Below are 20,947 nucleotides of genomic sequence, written 5' to 3'. Positions count from 1 at the left end.
TTTATTCCTCCTTTCTTACCTCCTTTGAGCTTAACAGGTATTTATTATTTTTTAATCCTCTTACAGCTTTTAGGATTTGCATTTCTTTGTTATCTCAGTGTGATCATAAAGATTACAGTATACGTTTTTAATTTTTACTGCACAGTTCCTTTAATCTTTACTATTTTCTTACTTTTTATATTTATGTTGTTTACCATAAGCTTTCACCTTTAGTTATCCGATTTTCGGTCCCAAGTAAATACGTGGGACCTTGTCCCAGACTCACGGGGTTACCTGCACAGGTTTAATAGAGTGGCAATTAGTGAATTTTAGTAAACACACTGAATGGGAGAATTGTGTCTTTGCGATGTGCCGTATTTCACTCATTCGGAATGAAATATTTTAGCATCTCTGAAATGGGATTGCATCCTAAGGTTCACTGTTGACCATATGGCAATCATGTCACAATTGTCTTTGCCTTAGTTAGCATCTGCCTCCAAACATGCAGTCTGAGTGTCAACTGAACGAAAACATCCCAAAGACATAGTGAAGCACTTTTCTAAATAAATTCTATATCACCAACATAGCTGATGATATAGAGAGTGGGTATGATGTGGAAAAACATGTACACTAATGAGCAAATCAAGAGCGATTCAAAGAATCCAAGTCTGACTCATGTTCGGGCATTAGGAGTGACTTAACCATTTTATTCTGCTTATGTCATGGAAGCCCATGGGTGATTTGATAAATGTTTATATGAAATTAAGTTAAAAGTGCTCTTTCGACAAGTACAAAATAAAAATTCTAAGTGTGAAGAAATATCTCGTCATAAGCTAGATTTTTTTTTTTTTTTTTTTTTTAGTAATACATAAAATGATGTGTCTTAAAATCTGTAGCATCTTAGTTTTGAGGAACTGCATATGTGCTCCCCGTCTCTAAATATACACACATATGCTTAGGTGAACTACCTTCAAGATTGCAACGATCGTATTATGTGTGTTCACTATACTAACTTAGATTCTATGTGCACCGAGTTAAGAATTTTCCTAATTGGACTTGAAGCACAGCATGACCTGGCATTTAAGAGAAAACTCTGTCTGTGTAAGATTACCAGTTGGACCATTTCTGATCCATTCAGAACTAGATACATAGATATATAAACTGTCTATTATAGAAACTTTGAAGTATATACTAAAGGAAAGAGAAGATAATGATTCATCACTTAGTTCCCACTGAACTATTTTTAAGCAAGTCCCAGACTTCATAGAGTTTCTCATGTAAATATTGCAGTATGTGTCTCTAAAAGAAGAATATTCTTTTAAAAGTGTAACCATAATACCTTTGTCATACCCAAGATAATTAACAGTGATTCCTTACTATCACCAAGGGTCAGCCTTTAAAAGATAACCCAAACGATCAGTTCTATCATTATAATTTGACTATTCTATATATTAACATAGCCAGACAGCTTCGCAAGTTATTACTTCAAATGAGACAATTCACGTTTTCATAAAATTATATTAATAGTCTGTGCTGTTTTACAGGGTAAGCCACATCAAAGACTTCATCGAAAAATACCAAGGATCTGAAAGAAGTACTCCCTTTTCCCTGGCAACAGCTCTTCCTTTCCTCAGATCGCTAGACGAAACACTCACATTGGAGGAAGCGGATTTACAGAATGCCGTAGTCATTCAGAGACTCCACAAGACGCCTGAACCTTTTAGAGAACTTTCATAACATTAATTTCGGAAACACTAAGTGGAAAATTTACAGAGAAATAATGGTTATAAGTGGACATGCACACCAAAATGGGGGAAAGGAAAAGTCAGATTCTTTGGACTTTTGGTTCGAGTGCTATTTAACTCCCTCCGGATGAGAAGATTTTTAACTAAGTATAAGGAGAGTAAACCATGACCGGAAACTATATTCAATGCACTTTTTCCAGAAGGCTACTCAGAAAAATACACTTATTTTCAAATACCAATTATTCAACGTAAAATGTATTCAATAACTGTATTCATTTAAAATCTTAATATGGTATAAATTAGCAGGTATGTTCACAGCATCATTCATTTAAACATCATTCCCAAACAGCAGTGATTTATTTAAATATTAGCTGTCTCAGAAGTTTTAAAGAACTACCTTAAAAAAAATGACTCATGGCAAGTTAAAAGCTTCAATGTAATTATTTTATTCCTGAGGTACAATCAGAAGGCTGGAAGGAACTGTGTTCACCACAGCTATGTCTAGACCTCAAAGTGTTCTCAATTTGCATTCTCTAATGGCAAGATATATTCAGATATTAATTTGGCAACAGTATCTAAGATGTATTTTTATTTAAGAATAAAATTTTGTAACTTAATATAATTTCAATATTAATCTTGTCTACTCACATTTCTACATTTTAAAGGACTGTAAATTTTTAAAATTTCTTCCTAGGGACCCCAGTTCATCACCTATTTTGTTTTCTTTCAAAAATTAGGGATTCGTTCTTAGCTAACATTTGGAGTAAGCCATTTGTTTGCAGCTACTTAGAATCTAATACTGTATTGTCACATTGCTAATTAATATTTTTAAAATGCATCATGTAAAGTATGGTTTTCTGTTCCATACACTAGAGTCAACCTGTGTATACATTAAAGGATTATTTATTACATTCTGATGTCACCAAGGATAACATGCTTTGTTTCTTAGACTTTAAAACTGGTCAGACTTCAGTATTTCACTGTCAGATTCGATCCCCTTGCCCAAACATAAGTTTAGGGAGCTTTTTCCATAAATGATCTATCGCATCATTTAAATTGAAATATATATTGAGTGTGCCAAGGAACTAAGCAATGCCTATCAGCAGTAATGTTCATAGGACACTGGATGACTGCAGGAAAGAGCAGTTCTCAAACTTTTTGGTCTCAAGATCTTTTGTTTATGTGGGTCATATATATTATGTTAAAATTTAAAAGTTATATAAATTTTAAAATAATAAACATGTTAGTAGTAACACTTTTATAAAAAAAAAAAATGTCTATTTTCCAAAACATAAAAAGATTGAGAGAGAAAAGTGGCATTGAATTCCATTTTCTGCAAATATCTTTCCTTTCTGACTTAAAGAAGACAGATGGAGTCTCATATCAGCTTCTACATTCAGTCTGTTGTGATATCACACATCTTGTAGGCTCTAGTAAATGCTGCTGTGCATTCATGAGAAAATGAACAAAACGAATAACGTCTTAGTGTGATTATGAAAATAGTTTTGACCTGTGAACCCCCTGAAAGAGCCATTCTTATAAAGCCATGATTTACAATGATTCTCAAATCTTAGTGTAAGAATCACTTGGGAAGCATTTTAAAATGCCTATTCCTGCCACCTACCACACACATTCTGATTCATTGTATCTGGGATGAGTCCCAGATCTCTGTATTTTTAATCTCAAGTGATTCTTAGGCGTGTAGTAGAAGAACCAGTCTTCGAAAATCCTGCACCAAGCTTCCACCCTAAGGAAATAAAACCTGCATGCTTCACCATGGACGGTGGAAGGCTCTCCGCTGAAATGGGGCTGCTAGACCTTTGAGTTTTATCTCCGTCCCCATAGTTTGTTCTTTTTGTTCTTAACTATTCCCTTTTAACTCTGAACTAATCATGACACAAACCTATACTTTATCTTTTACAAGTACAGCTGAGACAAGGTTAGAATATTTAAATGAGGTTTTTATTAAAGGCTCAGGAATAACAAAAGGGAAATACACACCTTACTAGGTGACCTGTTTTATAAGATGTATCTTCTGTTTGAGATCCATTATAAGAATGCTTTCTTTTCTAGCTTCCAGCCTTCTGCATGGTAGGGATCTGTCTTTTTATTAGGAAGAGAGAGGACAAAGGAAAACCTTTTCCTTTTGTCATTTACTCTCAGAAATGAACAGATAGATAATAGAAAATAAATACTGTCAGTATTGTTTCCAGCTAAGGTAGAATCCTAGTGAAACAAAAATAATGGCATTTAAAATAATGATAAAACCGGTGAACTTTTTCAGATATAAAACAAAATGATTATTAATGTATTTTCTAGAATCTAAGAAAATGTTTCATACAGGCCTATCATGAAGCATTTTATAATTTTCATTTGCATAATTATAGTCTTGATTCTCTATTTCTATAAAGGGAACTCTCATTGGACGTATTTATTTGTCTCATACCTATAGAAAAGCCTCCTTCATAGATCTTCCAGTTTATAATCATTTAACCAGAAGACACATTGGAGGTTTTCTTGTGTGTACATGTATAATACACCCCAGTGAGAAGTTCCTATAGGGCAAGACCTGTTACCAGCAATAACTTTCATTTGTAACTGAAAACTTTTACTAAAGTGAATGATATTCTCAGAGGTTTTTTTTTAAATGAAAATCATCTGATAAAGATTTTTACCTGAAAGTTTAAAATTGTAAAGTTGTTAATTAAATGTGTAGAATACTCAAAACATGTTTAGAAAACATGAATTTGGTAAAGGAAGGCAAACTGGGAAATAAGGAAGCATCTTAGGTGTGGAATAATATAATTTTACCTAAGTAGTTGTTTCAACATTGTCGTCTGTTTCTTGAAAATCATTGTTAGGGCTGATATATAATAGTACATTTCCAATTTTACAGATTCTAATTTATTGGTTAAATTGCTATGCATTATCCAGGTTGTAAAAGTGATCTTACCTATATACTTGTCTCATTCAGGATACTTTTCACGATGTTTCATTGTGTCGAAAATATGTATTCATCTGTTTTAGTGCCTTAAAGTATTTGGAAAACAATCTTTTGCTAATGGTCAAAGAACTGATGTCTTAAAGATGAAATACTATTGATTAAAAGGATCTGTGAAATAATTTATACTTGTTTGTGATAAAATAGTTACATATAAGTGCATTTGTCATTTTTATTTGGCAAAGTTCTTCAGTTTGAGAATCAACAAACATTTATTAGGTATTTTCTGTTTGTCAGGTACTCTAACCAATGTTACTTTCATTTAATTCTCAGAAATGTTAAAATGTGATATTTTTAATACTAACTCAATGTTTGTGTTTAATTTTTGAACCATCCTTTATGTCCTGAGTTGAACTAGCATGAAGACTCCTTAGTAGGGTTTACTCCTTTGTTCTTTCTCTTTCTAAGTCCAAACCATTTAATTAAAAAGTTGTTCATCACACCAGATCTTCAAATAGCAGTGGTTTATTTAGTAGGCTAATATTTGACTCTTTGTTGTTTGTTTTAAATGTATTTTTTTGCACAGAAAATTTCATGTACATTGTAGAAAATTATAAAATGCAGATATCCTTAAATAATCTTTAAATCACCTATTATTCCACCATTCAATGATAACCACTGGTAACATATTGGTGTGCATCCTTTCAGGTATTTTCATTGTCTTTTGTTTTAATTAAAAGGCAAGTTTTTTGGTTATTGTTATCCTGCTATTTATTGAAATCTAACTTATTTATCTTTAACTAAAAATTGCATTAGGAACATGCCATGACTTTAAGTAGAAGAGTAGCTATTAGGAACAAAAGCCTATTATTTTAATTACATTTCTGTGAACAACAACAAAAAAAAGATTAAGGTGTTTTTTCTGTTTTCTGCCCACTTTAAAATTAAAATTATGGTAGTATATGCAACAAAGTACAAATATTGAGAATGAAGTGTTTCCAGACCTGATAAAAATGCACATAAAATGATGTAATTAAAAGTAGATTATCGAAAAAGCTTCAGCTTAAGTTAATGGTTAGTTTCCAAAGAATTAAATATTTAGCATATGCATTATCTAATTATTCTTCCACTGTGATAGGGCTGCAATTAAGAAACAGAAAGTACCCATTTTGTAGATTAAAGAATTGATGAATATTTCACAATATATACAAATACTGAATCATTATGGTGTACAACTAAAACTAATATAATGTGTCAATTATACCTCAATTAAAAAAAAAAAAGAACTGAGGTGTAGAAAATGCAATGAATGACTTGCTTTATACTAAGTAGTTTATACTTTAGCATTATGGGCTCTGGTATCATTAATGCCAGTATTAGTATGAGTTAACTTAAGGTCTCAAGATCACATTTGCATTTCAGTCTCCACCCCAGTTCTAGGCAACCACAAATCTACAATCTGTCTACAGATTTACCTCTTCTGAACATTTCATATGAATGAATCATACACTATGTGGTCTTTTTGCTTAATGTTTTCAAGATTCGTTCATGTCCTTGTTATTGTCGAATAATAGTCCATCATATGGACTACCGCATTTTATTTATCAAAAGTTCTACTTTTGGGCTCTCAAATAATGTTATGAACATTTGTGTTCAAGTTTTTGTGTGAACGTGTTTTCATCTCTCTAGGGTATATATTTAGGAGTAGAATTATTGAGATATATGCTAATTCCATGTTTAAGTTTTTGAAGACCTGCCAGTTTTCCAAAGTGCCTGCACTGGCTGGCTTACATGCCCAGCCCAACAGCAGTGCATGATTTCTCCACATCCTCCTCAACACTCGTTATTGTCTTTTTAATTATAGCCATCTAAGTGGAGTGATATCTTGTAGTTTTGTATTTCCCTAATAATATGGGCGTCTTTTCATATGTATATTGTCCATTTGCCTATCTTTGGAGAAATATCTGTTGATATCCTTTGCCCACTTTTAAATGGAGCTGTCTTTATTATTGAGTTGTAAGCGCTCTTTACATATTCCAATGCAAGTCTTTATGATTTGCAAATATTCTATTCCGTGGGTTGTCTTTTCACTTATTTGTTGCAGGATATGCAGCATAAAGTTTTTTATTAAGGTATAGTCCAACTTGTGCTTGTGGTGACCTATCTTAAAAAACGTCTAACCCATGCTTATGAAGATTTCCTCCTGTTTTCTTGGAAGAGTTCTCTAGTTTTAGCCTTTACACTTAGGTCTATGATGCATTTTCACTTAATTTCCGTGTACGATGTGACCCTTTCCTTTTAAGGACCTTTCTGGGGAAATTGCATACACCACTCTGCTTTTATTCACCAGCCAGACTTAATTACTGTGGCCGTACCCATCATCTATGTATGAGGCTGGAAAATGTGTATTTCAGGATCCGATATCGAATTTAGCATCTTGTGAATTTATTCAGCTATAATCTTAATCTGCAGGAGGAAGTTTAGCGCGAACCGCCTCTGGTTCTCGCACTTTCGAGAAGCTGCCGCAAGGAAAACGGTCCCCGGGGGCTCAACCGGCCTTTCCCCCCCAGGGAATTTGGGCTTTAGGCATTTTGTTCCCCTGGGGAAGCGAAACCGTGCACTTCGCAGCTTCTAGGTTTCCCGCACGTTGCCACCGGCCGGCGCCACCCTCGCCACGCCGCGCCCACTCGGCGCCGGTGCCGCCCTCCCAGGGGACGATAACACCCGAGGGCCACGGCCGCAGGCGGAGCAGCTGGGCGCGATGTCGGCGTCCCCCGGAGGGACCTCGGCCTCTGCGGCTGAAGCACTGTCGCCCCGGCTGGCAGCGCACACCCCGGAGCCCGGCCCGGTGAGCGCAAAGCGAGGGGCGAGCGGGGAGTTGGGGCGCATCCGGGCAGAGAGGAGGCGCTGGGCTCCAGAGACCTTGGGGGTGTCTGTTCGCAGCCCTTTATCCAGCCAGAGGGGCAGCCCTTCGGGCTTTCGAACTGCCCCTAGTGAGGTTTGACAGTTTGAGAGCCCAGAGGCTGCGGATATACGGGAGCCTCAAAGAGAATAGGATAAGAAACAGCCCTAGGCAAGTGAGTAACTTGCCGGATTCGTTCAGCTAGTCAGACAGGACCAGGACCAGTCTCTGGTCTTCGGGCTCCCGGTCTAGGGCTTTTGTGCACTCCAGGTCTTCCCAGAGATCTCCTGAACCCTGGGCAGGTAGGACTTGAGTTGCACCTGAAGAGGCAGCCTCCCTTCTCCAGTCCCCGAGCAGGTGGTGTGGGCTTAGCCACCCTCTCAAACCCTGGCCTTGTCCAGTCACCAGTCTCTCTCAGAGATGTCCTTCTTGGCACCCAGGCCCCACAATGAGGGTGGAGGGTAGGTGGGCCCCCAGGGGTGATGGGGCTGGGACTCATGCCGCAAGGGCGGGTACGCTGGAGGGGTGTTAGCAACTCTGAGCTGTGTGCGTATGCAAAATCCATTCCCCCTTCAAGAGAGCGCATTCCTTGTCTGAGGCTTCTCTTCACCACCACCTCAATTCCCTGTCTTCCTCTCAGGCACCTCAGAGCAAAGGATTGTGGTCCCCAAGAAAGAAAGGTTAATAAGGAGTCTCTCTGGGAACTCATTTCTTAGTGAACTTTAGAAATTCAGGGTGAGATTAATGGCAAGAGGGGAAACTAACATTGCCAATTAAGTGCATTTTATTGCACTTAATTCGCATAACAACCCTATAAAGTTGTATTATCTCCATTTAACTAACATGTGAGAACATTGAAACTCAGCCCCGTTAAGTAACTTGCTCTGGGTCACACAGCCAGAAATGGCAGACGCAGAATTTGAATCTAAGTGTGTCCAGCTCTGAAACTTATGCTCAGTAAATTATAAAGAGCTTATAATTTACATAAAACTATCAAGATTTCAAGAACATATCATATACCTAGTTTCAGCTAGTTCTATCTTTTTCTATCTTTCAAGTGCATTCTGTGTGCCAGAAACTAGCTAGGCACCTTTAGGGAGAAAGGGAAATTGCATTATGGGATGGGGAGGGCTATTGTGGTGCATTCTGCCTGTTGTTAAAGTTCTCTGGAAGTTGAAATAACGTTCACACAAGTGTCAGAAAAGGAGGCCGGCCACATCCTGCCTCATGTGCGGTTTTCTCTGGGGAGGAGTGTGCAAAGGAGATGATAAACCCTTATCTGGGAAGACCTTCCCTTCCAAAGAATCTTGGGTGTCCTGCAAGGTACCAAAATGGGTGAAGCTATAGTCTCTCTACTCCCCCTCCCTTCCCCAAGTAAAGAATGAGAAAGGATTTCCAGCATCTTTCAAAGAAATTGCACTATACACAATGTCTTCATGGCATTTATTCCTTCAACAAATGTATGCCGAGCATCTACTATATGCCAACGTTTGTTCTAGGTACTGGGGCCATGATGGTGAATAGATGTTATAGGACATTCTCTCAGAGAACTTTTATTCTGATGAAGAGAGGCAAGAAATAAGAGTATATCAGGTAGTAAGTACAATTGAAAAAGAGACGTGGGTGGAGAGGAAGGGCCCCTCTGAGATGACATTTAGGCTTAGACTTGAATGACAAGGAGTCAGTTCTGTAAGAACCTGGAGGAAGAGCATTCCAGACAAAAGGAACAGGATGTGGAAAGGCCCTGAGGCAACAACAGGCATGGTCATTTTGAGGGAAAAAAAGAGACTCCATGGTTGGGGAGAGCTATCTGAAGTAAACTGAGAAAGGGAATGGAGGGCAGTTTGGGTGGGCTCTTGTAGGCTGTATGGTGAGGCTTTAAGAGAGAGGAGACACGATCTGTGTTATGAAAAGATTGATTTAGGGGCTGGATGGAGAGTGGATAGTAGGGACTCAGAGCAGAAGCAAGGAAGCCACTTTGGAGGCTCTCACTGAAAGATTCGACAGGGGAATCAGGAAAGAGGAATCAAGGATGACTCCTGGGTTTGTGGTCCGGGCTGCTGCGTGGGCATTGGGGTCATTTAATGCAATGGGGACAACAGAGTTAGGAGTTGGTTGAAACGATGGGGTGGAAATCAGAAGCCATGTGTGTTGACCATGCTAAGCTGAAATGCTTTTTAAGCAACCATGCGGGGCTGTGAGTACACAGTCGAATATTGGAGTCCGGAGTCCACTAGATATCTTAGGGCTTGTGAAGACACACACACACACGCACACACTTGGGGTCATAAACATTACTTCATTTCTGTAGTGGGCTAGGAAACAGTCTCCTAGGGGGAAAAAAGGCTCTGATTTGTAATGTTTGCTATCTCTGTGGTATAATTACTCTCACAATGGCTGATTTCAGGCTACTAGTCAGTCACTCAGCAACTGCTGTAAAAGTCCTCTGGAGCCACTGCCTCATTTGTTCAACAAAACAACCCTGCAAAATTGGGACGATTATTCCATTTGACAGATGAGGCATGGAGAAAGTGGAGTCGGGGTCACATGAGGAGATGGTGGCAAAGTTAGGGGTCTCCTGACCCCCAGTTCACTCTGGCTTGCTGACTCAAAATAAAACAGACTGTAGCGGGAAGCACTGAGGGGGAAATGTAAGGAAGAACTTCCCCCTGGAAATGTTTGTAGAGGTCATGGCTTAAGATTTTTTTCTTTTTACATGTCACTTCCCTTTAAGATGATTTGGGGCAAATTAGGACTAAGAGGTCTCTGGAAAAGCCCTCAAGACATAGAGACCCCAGAATGCTTATGGAAGTCAGGGGGTGTGGGGAGCTGTTTTGTGTCTCTGAGGCTGCTTAGCTCCTGTGTCTCCTCCAGGACAGCAGAACTGGTCGCCTCTCATTCTGTACTAAGGTGTGCTATGGCATTGGCGGGATCCCCAACCAGGTGGCCTCCAGCGCCATAGCCTTTTATCTGCAGCTCTTCCTGCTGGATGTGGCACAGGTGAGTTTGGGCAACAGCCCAGGGCCCCCTATTCCCATCCTCCTTAGTGTCTGGTCCTTCCGCCCCCACCATCCTTGATGGGTAACACTTTTGCTCTAAGCCTGACAAAAAGCCAATTCTATTGAGGGCAGCCTCTTCAAGAATGTTTACCGCAGGTTGTTTGTAGCAGAAAATGAGAAACAATGAGAATGCCCAGCAATATAGAAACAATTGGACAATAACTTTTACTAAATCCGTATAATGGACTATTATGTAGCCATTCAAAAGAATGGGTTAGATCTATATCAGTTGACTTGGAGGGATTTCCATGATGCACTATGAAGTAAAAAAGTTCTAGAGAAGAGTATAAAATGATCCTATTTTAGCAAAACAAAGACATGCCCCATATATGTAAATGCATGAGTATATGTGTATATGTGTCAGTACATGATTTAAAGTGAGCATGGAGAACGTGTACGGAAAATTATACCAGGCTGTTAACATTGGCTATAGGCGGGAATGGTGGAGGATAGAGGATAAGCAAAAAAGAAATTTTTAATAAGGTATTCATGATTGTTTTAAATGACACCGATATGGTTGCATTTATATAAGATTACAAATTGCAAATGTATATAAATGCATGAAAGGTTGATCATCAAAATGCTTCTGGTTGTCTCAGGATAGTGGGATTTGCTTAATATTTTTGTTCTAATGTTTCTACGAGTGTATCATTTATGTAATCAAAAAATCAATAAAACGTTTTCATTATGAAACGAAACGTCGACCTCTGATTGTCAGCCTGGGTGTACCCTTCTTGCACTAAGCCAGCTTAGATGAGGGTCCCTCGCATCTTCTCCAAAAGTGACTGGGCAAGAGTAACAATGGGAATGTGCCAGTGTTTCTTCTCTAGTGCAGATGTGCCCTGAGAGCCTTTTGGATTAGTGTCCTGGAGAGGAGGCTGACTAGATCTTTACACTGTAGCTCTGGCCTTAGTCGGATCTCCCTCCTGGTGGGTGGGCAGGCCTGGGTACCCTCTCTGTTTCTGCCAGGCCTTGGCTATCTTCGCCCCTGTTCATTTCAGATCCCTGCTGCTCAGGTGTCACTTGTCCTGTTTGGAGGGAAGGTGTCTGGGGCAGCTGCTGACCCTGTGGCTGGGTTCTTCATCAACAGAAGCAGGAGGACAGGGTCTGGACGACTCATGCCCTGGTGAGCAGCCTCACAGTCCTTTGGATCTGGTACCCAGCCCTAGACCGAGGTCACTGTTTTTGTCACAGCCTGCTTCTTAGTAGAAATCCCTGTGGATGGTTAAAGAACAAGACTGCATAGCAGGTGATGGGACCAAACTGGGTCAGACTGAGTCATCAGAAGTTCAGAGACATTCTTGGGGACTTTCCCTCACAAAGGGGCTCAGGGCTGGACAAAGCCTCTGAGATTCCCAGGCCTGACATGGAGAGCTAATTATGGGCAGGGTGGGCTGGAAACCAAGGAAGGTCTCACAGAGTAGGACACTTTTAGGGCCCTTGATAGAGGGAATGAAATCACCAAACACCCAAGTGTCCTAGCCAGAGTCCCAGACCCACTCCTGCCTACATCCATGTCCCATCAGCCACTTCTCCCACTCGGTGGCTCCCAGCCTAAAAGCCCCAGCCCAGGGCTTCTCCAGGGGTAAAGAGCTTATGCCCAGAAGGGTGGTGTTGCCCCAGCACTGCCCTTTGTGTCCCCCATCCTGGTGCTGTGGGCACTCTACCTCCACTGTGCTCCCACAGGGTGCTGGGCTGCACGCCCTTCATTTCCTTGGCTTACTTCTTCCTGTGGTTCCTGCCCCCCTTCACCAACCTGCGAGGTCTTTGGTACATGACCTTCTACTGCCTGTTCCAGGCCCTGGCCACGGTGAGCAGGTGGCCCCTCTTCCTGAGCTTAGACCCCTGGGATCCTATTGCTGGCCACTCTGAAGTGTGTGTGTTGGGAGGGGAGGGGCGGGAAGGTGGGGATGTCCAGGAGGGTCCCACTGCCCGCACCTGCTCACCATTGCCTGGCAACCTACCATTAGCTCCCCCTGACCACTGCGCTAGCTCTGGCCTAGGTGCCGCCTCCTGTCCCCCAGACCCTGACTCCCGGCTTGAGGGGATCAGTGGGTAGGACTGGGACGGGGCGCTGGGTTGGCAGGCTGGGCAGACGGGGGCCATCTAAGCTCCGTCGGCCCCCCAGTTCTTCCAGGTTCCCTACACAGCGCTCACCATGCTCCTGACCCTCAGCCCGAGAGAGCGAGACTCCGCCACCGCGTACCGTGAGTGCGGGCATTGGGTGGGGGCAGGGGATGGCACTGCCCTGGGCTGGGAGCTGGGTCTCCTCGAGTGCTGGCTTTGTCCCAGGGATAACCATGGAGATGGCAGGGACGCTAATGGGAGCCGCGGTCCACGGGCTCATCGTGTCGGGTGCCCACGGGTCCCACAAGTGTGACGACATCGCGCTCCCGGACCCGGTCGCCATCACGCCCAAAGCCGTGAGTGCCTATGCAGCTTGGCCCGCCAGGCCCCGCTCTGTGGAGTCGCCTCTTTCCTCTAGGGCCACTTCTTCCCCAGGTCTCTCGATGGTCGTTTGGGGGCTCAGCTCTGCACACCATGCCTCTCATTCCTTCCCTTATCCTCTAGTTGGGCCCATGACCCATCGTCCTACCGCCAGACCTGCTTCTCCGCCTAGGTGCCTGCTAAACAAATACGCAGCGGACCAGCAGGCCATCTGGACTGGAGGAGGCAGACCCCGGAGGACGGGCAGGGGCAGGGGAGAGGGCAGCAGGGTTTGGTGTCCTTGCAGAGCTCAGGGTAGAGCCCCTCCTGTGACCTCGCCCAGCGGGCCCCAAACAGAGGGCCCCTAACACCCAGTGTGAAGAGAAGGGAAACCCCGCAGCAACACCTGCTTCCTCTCCCTTCAAAGCATGTCCCTCTTCGGCAGCTAAGGCATCCATCTATTCGGCATCAAGTTCATCTTCTATTCCCCTCAAGCAAATGACATCACTACCCCCCAGAAGCCTAGGAGTTACCTTTTATTCCTCCCTTACTCTCAACCGTCCGGTCCAACCTATTACCAAATCCTGTCCATGTTTTAGGCCAAAAATCTGATTCCACTGCCACGTCCTGGCTCAGGCCTCTGCAAGCCCCTCCCCTTCACTGTCTGGGTGAGGGCGGAATGGAGGGTGGCTGTGACCTTGGTTTGGGGAGGGGGAGATCAGGCGGGGCCTGGGATGGTGAGCTGTGGGGAGCGGAAGGCTGAGAACCCATCCCTAAAGGCACAGAATGTTTGGGTGCCTCTTGGTAGCTCCAGCTCTATTATCCATCAACTTCATTAACGTGACACACATTCATAGAAAAATTCATTAAGAATTTCAAGACAGCAGCAGCAACACATTAACCCCCAAGTGCAGGGCCCTGGGCGACTGTGCTGGACTCACACAGGTGAGGCCCTGCCCGTCTCCTGTCCTCCGCTCCCCACAGGCAACCTCTATCCAGAGCTGGGTGGCTGTTACTTCCATGCGTGTCTCTGTGTATTTTATCACATATGCACCTTCCCCTGAATGACAGGTGGAACTGTTTTTGACATTTATCTGGGTCATCGTGCATCACACTGTGCTGTAGCTTTCTGCTCGTGGATCGATCTTCCTCTCACACTCCAAGCCCCTTACTGTGGATACACAGGGGTCACTTATTCATCACTGTAACCTCAGGGTCTAGCATACAGAAGTCAGCAATACTGAATGTTTGTTTTAAAAAATGAGAGGGGGGTGGTCTACGGCCATGCCACCCTGAACGAGCCCGATCCTGTCTGATCTCGGAAGCTAAGCAGGGTTGGGCCTGGTTAATACTTGGATGGGAGACCACCTAGGAAGACCAGGTGTTGTAGGTGTAAAAAATAAACAAACAAACAAATAAATAAATAAATAATGAGAGGTGGGGGCCCAGACCCTTGCTGGCATGGATGCGGGCAGGAGGCATGGGGTCAGGAGAAAGACTATCCTGGACCTTTAGCTCTCCCTCTTCTGCTGAGCTAATTGGGAGGATGGGCACCCAGCAGCCTTGGGCTGGGGCTCTTCTTCTATTGGGAGGTACTCCTGTTCTGCCCCTGAGTGTCCGTCCCTACCTCTAGGGGTTGGAAACATCACCCCCACCCCAGTTCTGTCCTGTCCCACAGACTCGTCTCTACTCCATTGCAGCCGCCGTGGTTGCCGTGACTTACCCTGTGTGCGTTGGTTTGCTCCGCCTGGGGGTGACGGAGCAACCAGGTATGGGGGTGCAGGCAGAGTGTGGGAAACAGAAAGCTGGGAGCTGGGCTCCTCTTGGACGTGGGTTTTGGTTTGGAACTCTGCCAAGCTGTCACCTTCCTGTGTTGCAGAGCCCTCTACCCCAGCCTCTAGCCAGGGCCCAAGCTTCCTGGCTGGGCTGGGCCTCACTGTCCGGCACCCGCCCTACCTGAAGCTGGTTATCTCCTTCCTGTTCATCTCAGCAGCCATTCAGGTACGTCTGGCCAGGCCAGTCCCCATTGGTCCAGTTCATCTCCATCCCTACTGCATCACGTTTAGGCTTGAGATGTAGTAGGGAGAGACCAGTGGCTGGCATGTGGCCTGGAGAGGCTGGTGCTGGGAAGAGAGAGATCAAATAGAACCTGTGGTTTGGGGAAGCGTTAAGGCCTAGACACTAGGAAAAACGGTGTCTGAGATGGTAAAGTTCACCCAATCTTAGCTGTGCAAGGGGGAAGGTAGACCAGTAATGGTGTTTATACCTGTGTCAAGAAAAAGTTTCCTTTGTAGGGGAGGGGACTCCATGATGGCAGCAGCAACCAGAGTTCAAGGTCCAAAAGAGGAGGCCAGACTTGAGATCTAGGCTTTGCCCCTGACTTCTGAGTTCCTGCCATTCCCTGTAGACTCCCACTTCCTGTCAACTTCCTCAGGTGGAGCAGAGCTACCTGGTCCTGTTCTGTACACATGCCTCCCAGCTGCACGACCATGTCCAGAGCCTGGTGCTAACCATCCTGGTAAGGGGACATGGGGTGATGGAGACAAGGTCACTTAGGAGCCTGAATTGGGAACATGTGTGAGCCTTGACATGCGTAGCCAGTGTTCTGGCGGTCAACATTCTTGACTTGGCTGTGGTCTAAATTGGCTGCATTCCAGCATAGAGTGGAATTGTGGTGGGTAATAAAGTTCATAGCCACTAGTTCCAACCAGGGGGCAAGGTTGGGGTCGAACAACCCACCTAAAAGCCATGTCTTCAAGAACTTGGGCAGAGGCGTTGGCAACACGGCCAGACTGTGATGGTTCTGTCTGTTTGCAGGTCTCAGCTGTACTGAGCACCCCGCTGTGGGAGTGGGTCCTACAGCGATTTGGGAAGCGGATGTCAGCCTTCGGGATCTGTGTGAGTGAGGCAGGAAGCAAGACCTGGGGAGGGGGAGGTGACCTTAGAGCCTGAGCATCTTGGGGGCCAGCAGGGAGGACCTGCATTAGCTTGTGTCTTCAGTGCTCAGCACAGGACCAGGTTGGGGGGCCATTTGTAAAGGCTGGTGTGTGAGTAAATGAAACAGCAAGGACAGGGCAGTGTGTCTGTCTCCTCAGGTGATGGTGCCTTTTGTAATCCTGTTGGCTGTTGTGCCCACGGCACCCGTGGCATACGTCGTGGCCTTTGTATCTGGCCTGAGCATTGCCGTGTCCTTGCTGCTGCCCTGGTAGGCTGGGCGAGGGGAAGGGAATGTGGGAGCTTCACGTCCTTCTTCATGGGACCGCCCCCCTTCATGTCAACCTGCTGTCTCAGGCCCCTTCTGCCTAGCTCGTGCTGGGGAGCAACTCTCCCACTTGCAGATGGAGGCTACCAGCTCCGTGCTGGGAGCCATCCTAAAAGAGCACCAGGTGGCAGGAACGGTGGGCAGCGGGGGGCAGGGGAGGTGGAATACAAGCACACACACTGCCTGGCTCTCTGTAGGTCAGTCCTAGTCCCGGGCAGCAGGGACACAGGGATGTCTCTGACTTGGTCTCTGTTCTCAGGGAACCTGAAGGCTGGAGGCTGTCAAGGGGAGGAAGGGGATAACTCTGCAGCCTCCTCCCCAGGTCCATGCTTCCGGATGTGGTGGATGACTTCCAGCTGCAGCACCAGCACGGCCCGGGCATGGAGACCATCTTCTATTCGTCCTACGTCTTCTTCACCAAGCTTTCAGGCGCAGGCGCCCTGGGCATCTCCATGCTCAGTCTGGAGTGAGTCGCAAAGTTGGGCTGTACCAGAGGCACAGCAGACTAGTGGGGTGGGAAGAAAAGGGCAGGGTTCCCCACCCCAGCCAGCCAGGGGCCACACATGAATCTGGGGCCCAAGCTCTGCTCTTTGGACAGTATGGGGGAACCATCTGCCCCAGGTTTCTCTGTGCACATGACTGGGAGGGGCCTTTTTTGGGGACTGTACCCCTCTGAAGCCCCGTCTCCCCCACATTCTCAGTGCTCTCTGAACTCTCCGTCCGACCCATTCCAACAACACTCCCTTCCACCACAGTTAGGCTGATCTGGCCGAGAAATGAATCTAAGTTTCAGGAGAGTATGGAGGTGGAGGATCTGGGACCCCTCCTCCAGCAAGGCACGCTCAGGAGAATCTGAGCCGGATGCTGTATTTCCCCAGGTTTGTAGGGTATACGGCAGGAGTGTGCAAGCAGGCAGAGCAGGTGGTGGTGACCCTCAAGGTCCTCATTGGTGCCGTGCCCACCTGCATGATCCTCACCGGTCTTTGCATCCTTATGGTTGGCCCTACTCCAAAAGTGCCAAGTCCGGACACCTCCCGCCGGCTGAGCCTTCGGAGGTAGGCAACCCATGCACGCAGGTACACACAGCAGGGCCGCCTATACCCAGGGAGGCACGCAGACGTATGCTGGTGTAGGAGTAACCAGTCCACAGGTCTCCTGGCGGTACTGATACCATTGAGCAGTCCCGCCTTGGGAGACTCTTGCCTTAGCTTCTGCGACTCCATTTTCCGGACTTTCTTCTGCTATTCTGGTCATCCCTGCTCAGTGTCCTTCCTTCCGTTATCTCAGATGGCGGTATGGGAGTGTTCCCTTCTTCACCCCCGTTCCCTTTGCTCTCCATAATACCCGGCACCTCGCCTACTTGCTAGACCTCAAGCACTTTCTTGTGTTTGGCGACTCCTATACCTGCCCCACTGGACTTCCTTCAGGTTCCAGATTTACATTTCTGGCTCTCATTTGAACATCTCCAACTGAGAGCTCACGAGCAGGGCAGTGTCTTAATGAGCCTCGAACTGGATTCACTTTCTCTCCTCGATCAGTGTCTCCTCCTGTGCCCTCGTCCCGGTGAATGGCACCATCCTCCAGCCTGGGCGTTGAAACCCGAGGGTCCTCTTTCATTCTTCCTCCTACAGGCTGTGCTGAGCAGCCCTCTGAGCCTTGCCCTCCTCCTTTCCAGAGCACTGATTCCACTGCCGGGGACCGGCTGCTCACTGTCTGGCTTTCCCAGTAGGCTGTGGGGACCTTGAAGGCTGGGGCTATGTTTATTCATTTTTATGTCCCAAGAGCCAACCACAGAGCCTGGAGCCAAGCAGGTGCTGTGTTATCATGTCCGGTCCAGGAGACTTTCACCAGCACGTGTCCAATAGGAGCACATGTACCTACAGGAGGACACACCGGGGAGGCGGGAAGTGGCATTGTCATCAATGCCACTGGTCAGAGGGGTTGGTCCCAGATTCCAGCCAAGTAATGCTGATGTCATGTGTTACACTCAGGGAATGACACATGGATGGGGAACTGCTCGATGGGACTTGGGGAAACAGGCCTTGTAGCTTTACTCCCAGGAGTAGTGAAGGGGAGGGGGAGCTAGGAAGACAAGGAACAGCCGCTGACACTTCTACCGGGGTCTGTGGCAGGACAGAGACTGCACCCCACCCTCATTCTTCCCTTTGGCTTCTTTTCCATCTTACAGGAGGACCAGCTACAGCCTTGCTTGAAGTTTGAGATTTCTGTGAGCTGGAACAGCAGGAGCCAGAGTCTCCTGGTCTCGAAGCCCCCTTTTCTTTTCAGTTGTTTAGCACCCCTACTTTGCAGCTTACACAGGACCTTTTCTCTGGGATATGGTCTTCAAGGACCTCTCTAGAAGGGACTGGCCTGGGCTCCACCTGTCATTTCTTGCCTGTTGACCACAGACCATCTCACATAGGCCTGTGCCCCTGACTCTCAGCTCCAGGCAACCTCTGACCTGGAAGGCATCCCAACAGCAGCTACTCCTGGAAAAAGCAAGCCCTTTCCAGCCTGGCCTGCAGACTCCCCGTGGGAGCATCAAAAGCCTGCTGACCTGACAGAACAGACACACGGACCTCTTGCTCCTCCTGACTCTCCAGTGGATAGGAGAGAGGCTGACAAATGGGCAGAGTGGGGACGGTATGTCACAAATGCACATACTGGGATGTCCAGTTAGGAGAGACACAGACAGATGTAGTGAGGCCGCCAGACCCCAAGGGCAGTGTATGGGGTTGAGTAGACTGAGCAAAGCATGACAGGTGTTTCTCTAGCCTTTCCCTGTGTTTAGATAGGTTGGCGACACTCTTTACAGAAGTGGACACAGCCTGCTCTCAGGCCACCAAAGAACAATAATTTTTATGAATACTACTTATTTTCGTGGAAATATTCTTCTGAAATTTTATCTCCTAAAAGCACAGGAACCAGTTTTCTAGAGGCTATGTCTTTGGGGAAAAAAGATCTGCTGAGATTTATTTTTTCAAAAATGAATGAAAGGGTTTATCTTCTACTGAGTCTGTGAAATGTGATTGTGGCCAACTACTCATCCCACCTCCAGAGAAACCTGTCCTGGGGGTGGGGGGGGTGCTGATGTTAATAACCTAGCTATGCCCCCTTAGCCTTATATCTCTGACTCTCTAGTTCCTCAGATGAGCCAGAGATACCACGTGGGAGCGGGTTCTTACTTTCCTTTACAAGAAACAAAGTTGGCACTCTAGAGCAGGCCACGGTGGCTCATGTGGGCAGAGGCCTGTAGAGGCTGTTGGGGAACCCATGGGGGCCCTGAGCAACTCCCCCTAGGGAACCTAAAGTGGGGGGTCAGGAGGTACAGACTTGCATCTAGTCCCCAGCTCTGTCCCCACCATGGGGTCAGCTCTCCTGAGCCCATCTCCCAGGACCAGGCTCCCTTCCACTTCCTCTTCAGACCTTTGGCCACCTCTTCGGTCCCAGACTCAGACCAAAGATTGCCAGAGCTCACTCACACGCAGGCAGGATGTGCTTCTCGGAGCTTAGAGCATTTTGCTTCCTTCACAAATACTGTGACACAAGAGGGAACCAGACCTCAGAGTGGGAGTGCAGAGTGTGACCTGGTGTGTGTGATGCCTGAACTCTGGGGCCCTTGCGACACCGACATGCGTAGCTGATCCTTGTGGCCAACAGGCACCAGAGAAAGAACTGGGCTCAGCTTCTCTTCACTGCCTGTCCCATTCAGGAAGGGGCAGACAGGAAGCTGAGCCTGCCCCCTGCTGTGCACATATACACAAGCAGGCGTGTGCCCACACACAGAACGGTTTCTCAGCACTGGAAATTCACGCTGCCCGTCTGGAGAGTTCCTGGTGAGACAGAAGGCAGGGTGAAGTCTCTACTACGTCATCATGTTAGGTCCTGCTTTGGAAACCTGGGTAAGGCAGGTAGGATCAGAAGATTTTATGTCGCCTGTATTTCCCGGGGGTGCAGTCTCAAGTTGCAGAGTTATACAGTACAGAGACAGTAGCGGGGGGCCCTCTCTGGGGGTCAAGGATGAGATCTCAGAGATAGGAGGCCATCGTGGGCTGGCCAAAAGGTATCAACCCTCCTATTTTGTCCTCACAGCAGCCCTATGAAGCAGGTACTATTATTCTCATCTTCAGATGAGGAAAAGGCTTTAAGAGCTTAAGCAACTCGCCTAAGGTCAGTTGTTGGTGTAAAGTCTGTAACTCAAGTCAGCCGACTCCAAAGCTTGGAGAGAGAGCCAGTGCTTAAAGCACTAGTTGGAGGAACGGCCGACCCCCCGGCTTTGGTATCACCAGGATGACTCCTCCTCTGAAACCAGTCGCAGTATCCCTGCCTCTGACTCTGCTCCGATTCCGCTGTAATTCTCATTATGTCTACTCTCCGACCTTTGGTTCATTTGCCCACGGAGCCTACCCACTTGTCCACTCCCCTCCTCTGATGCCTGCCCTCAGAGTCTGTCCTCCTGTTTCAGAGGAAAGCCTCTCTCTTTGCCACCGAGGTCAGCTCCTGGGCTTATCAGTGGCCAAGATAATCTCTCGCTCCTTCCCTCTCCACTACCTTTTCCACCTCCACTTAAATTCTGGAGATCATGCCTTTCACTTGCCCAAGACTCTCAGTCCCACCCTTGCATCCCATCAG

General features: G+C 46.1%; 2 protein-coding genes and 1 pseudogene across 3 annotated transcripts in view; all 3 read left to right on the top strand.

Annotated features, from left to right (window-relative positions):
* UBXN2A (UBX domain protein 2A) overlaps window positions 1–5,172 on the top strand; it is a 28,678-nt gene extending 23,506 nt beyond the window's left edge. For both annotated transcript variants that reach the window (XM_039887723.1, XM_039887724.1), the window contains exon 7: window positions 1,524–5,172. In XM_039887723.1, coding sequence (XP_039743657.1) covers window positions 1,524–1,716 — 193 coding nt within the window. In that variant the 3' untranslated portion in view covers window positions 1,717–5,172. The remainder of the gene's footprint in view (window positions 1–1,523) is intronic.
* A 2,184-nt stretch (window positions 5,173–7,356) lies between these two features.
* MFSD2B (MFSD2 lysolipid transporter B, sphingolipid) lies at window positions 7,357–20,236 on the top strand. Its single transcript, XM_039887722.1, has 14 exons — window positions 7,357–7,513; window positions 10,442–10,567; window positions 11,628–11,752; window positions 12,313–12,436; window positions 12,755–12,833; window positions 12,919–13,049; window positions 14,732–14,822; window positions 14,933–15,054; window positions 15,488–15,571; window positions 15,871–15,951; window positions 16,149–16,258; window positions 16,638–16,781; window positions 17,194–17,370; window positions 18,504–20,236. The coding sequence occupies exons 1-14, from the start codon at window positions 7,427–7,429 to the stop codon at window positions 18,526–18,528; spliced, it is 1,506 nt and encodes a 501-aa protein (XP_039743656.1). The 5' UTR covers window positions 7,357–7,426; the 3' UTR covers window positions 18,529–20,236.
* Window positions 14,328–14,446, top strand: LOC120622162 (uncharacterized; annotated as a pseudogene).
* Window positions 20,237–20,947: the final 711 nt, after the last annotated feature.

The sequence above is a fragment of the Pteropus medius genome, unplaced genomic scaffold, assembly GCF_902729225.1.
Source record: "Pteropus medius unplaced genomic scaffold, Ma_sr-lr_union100, whole genome shotgun sequence".
NCBI classification, from domain to species: Eukaryota; Metazoa; Chordata; class Mammalia; order Chiroptera; family Pteropodidae; genus Pteropus; species Pteropus medius.
This window is presented reverse-complemented; position numbering and strand designations above follow the sequence as displayed.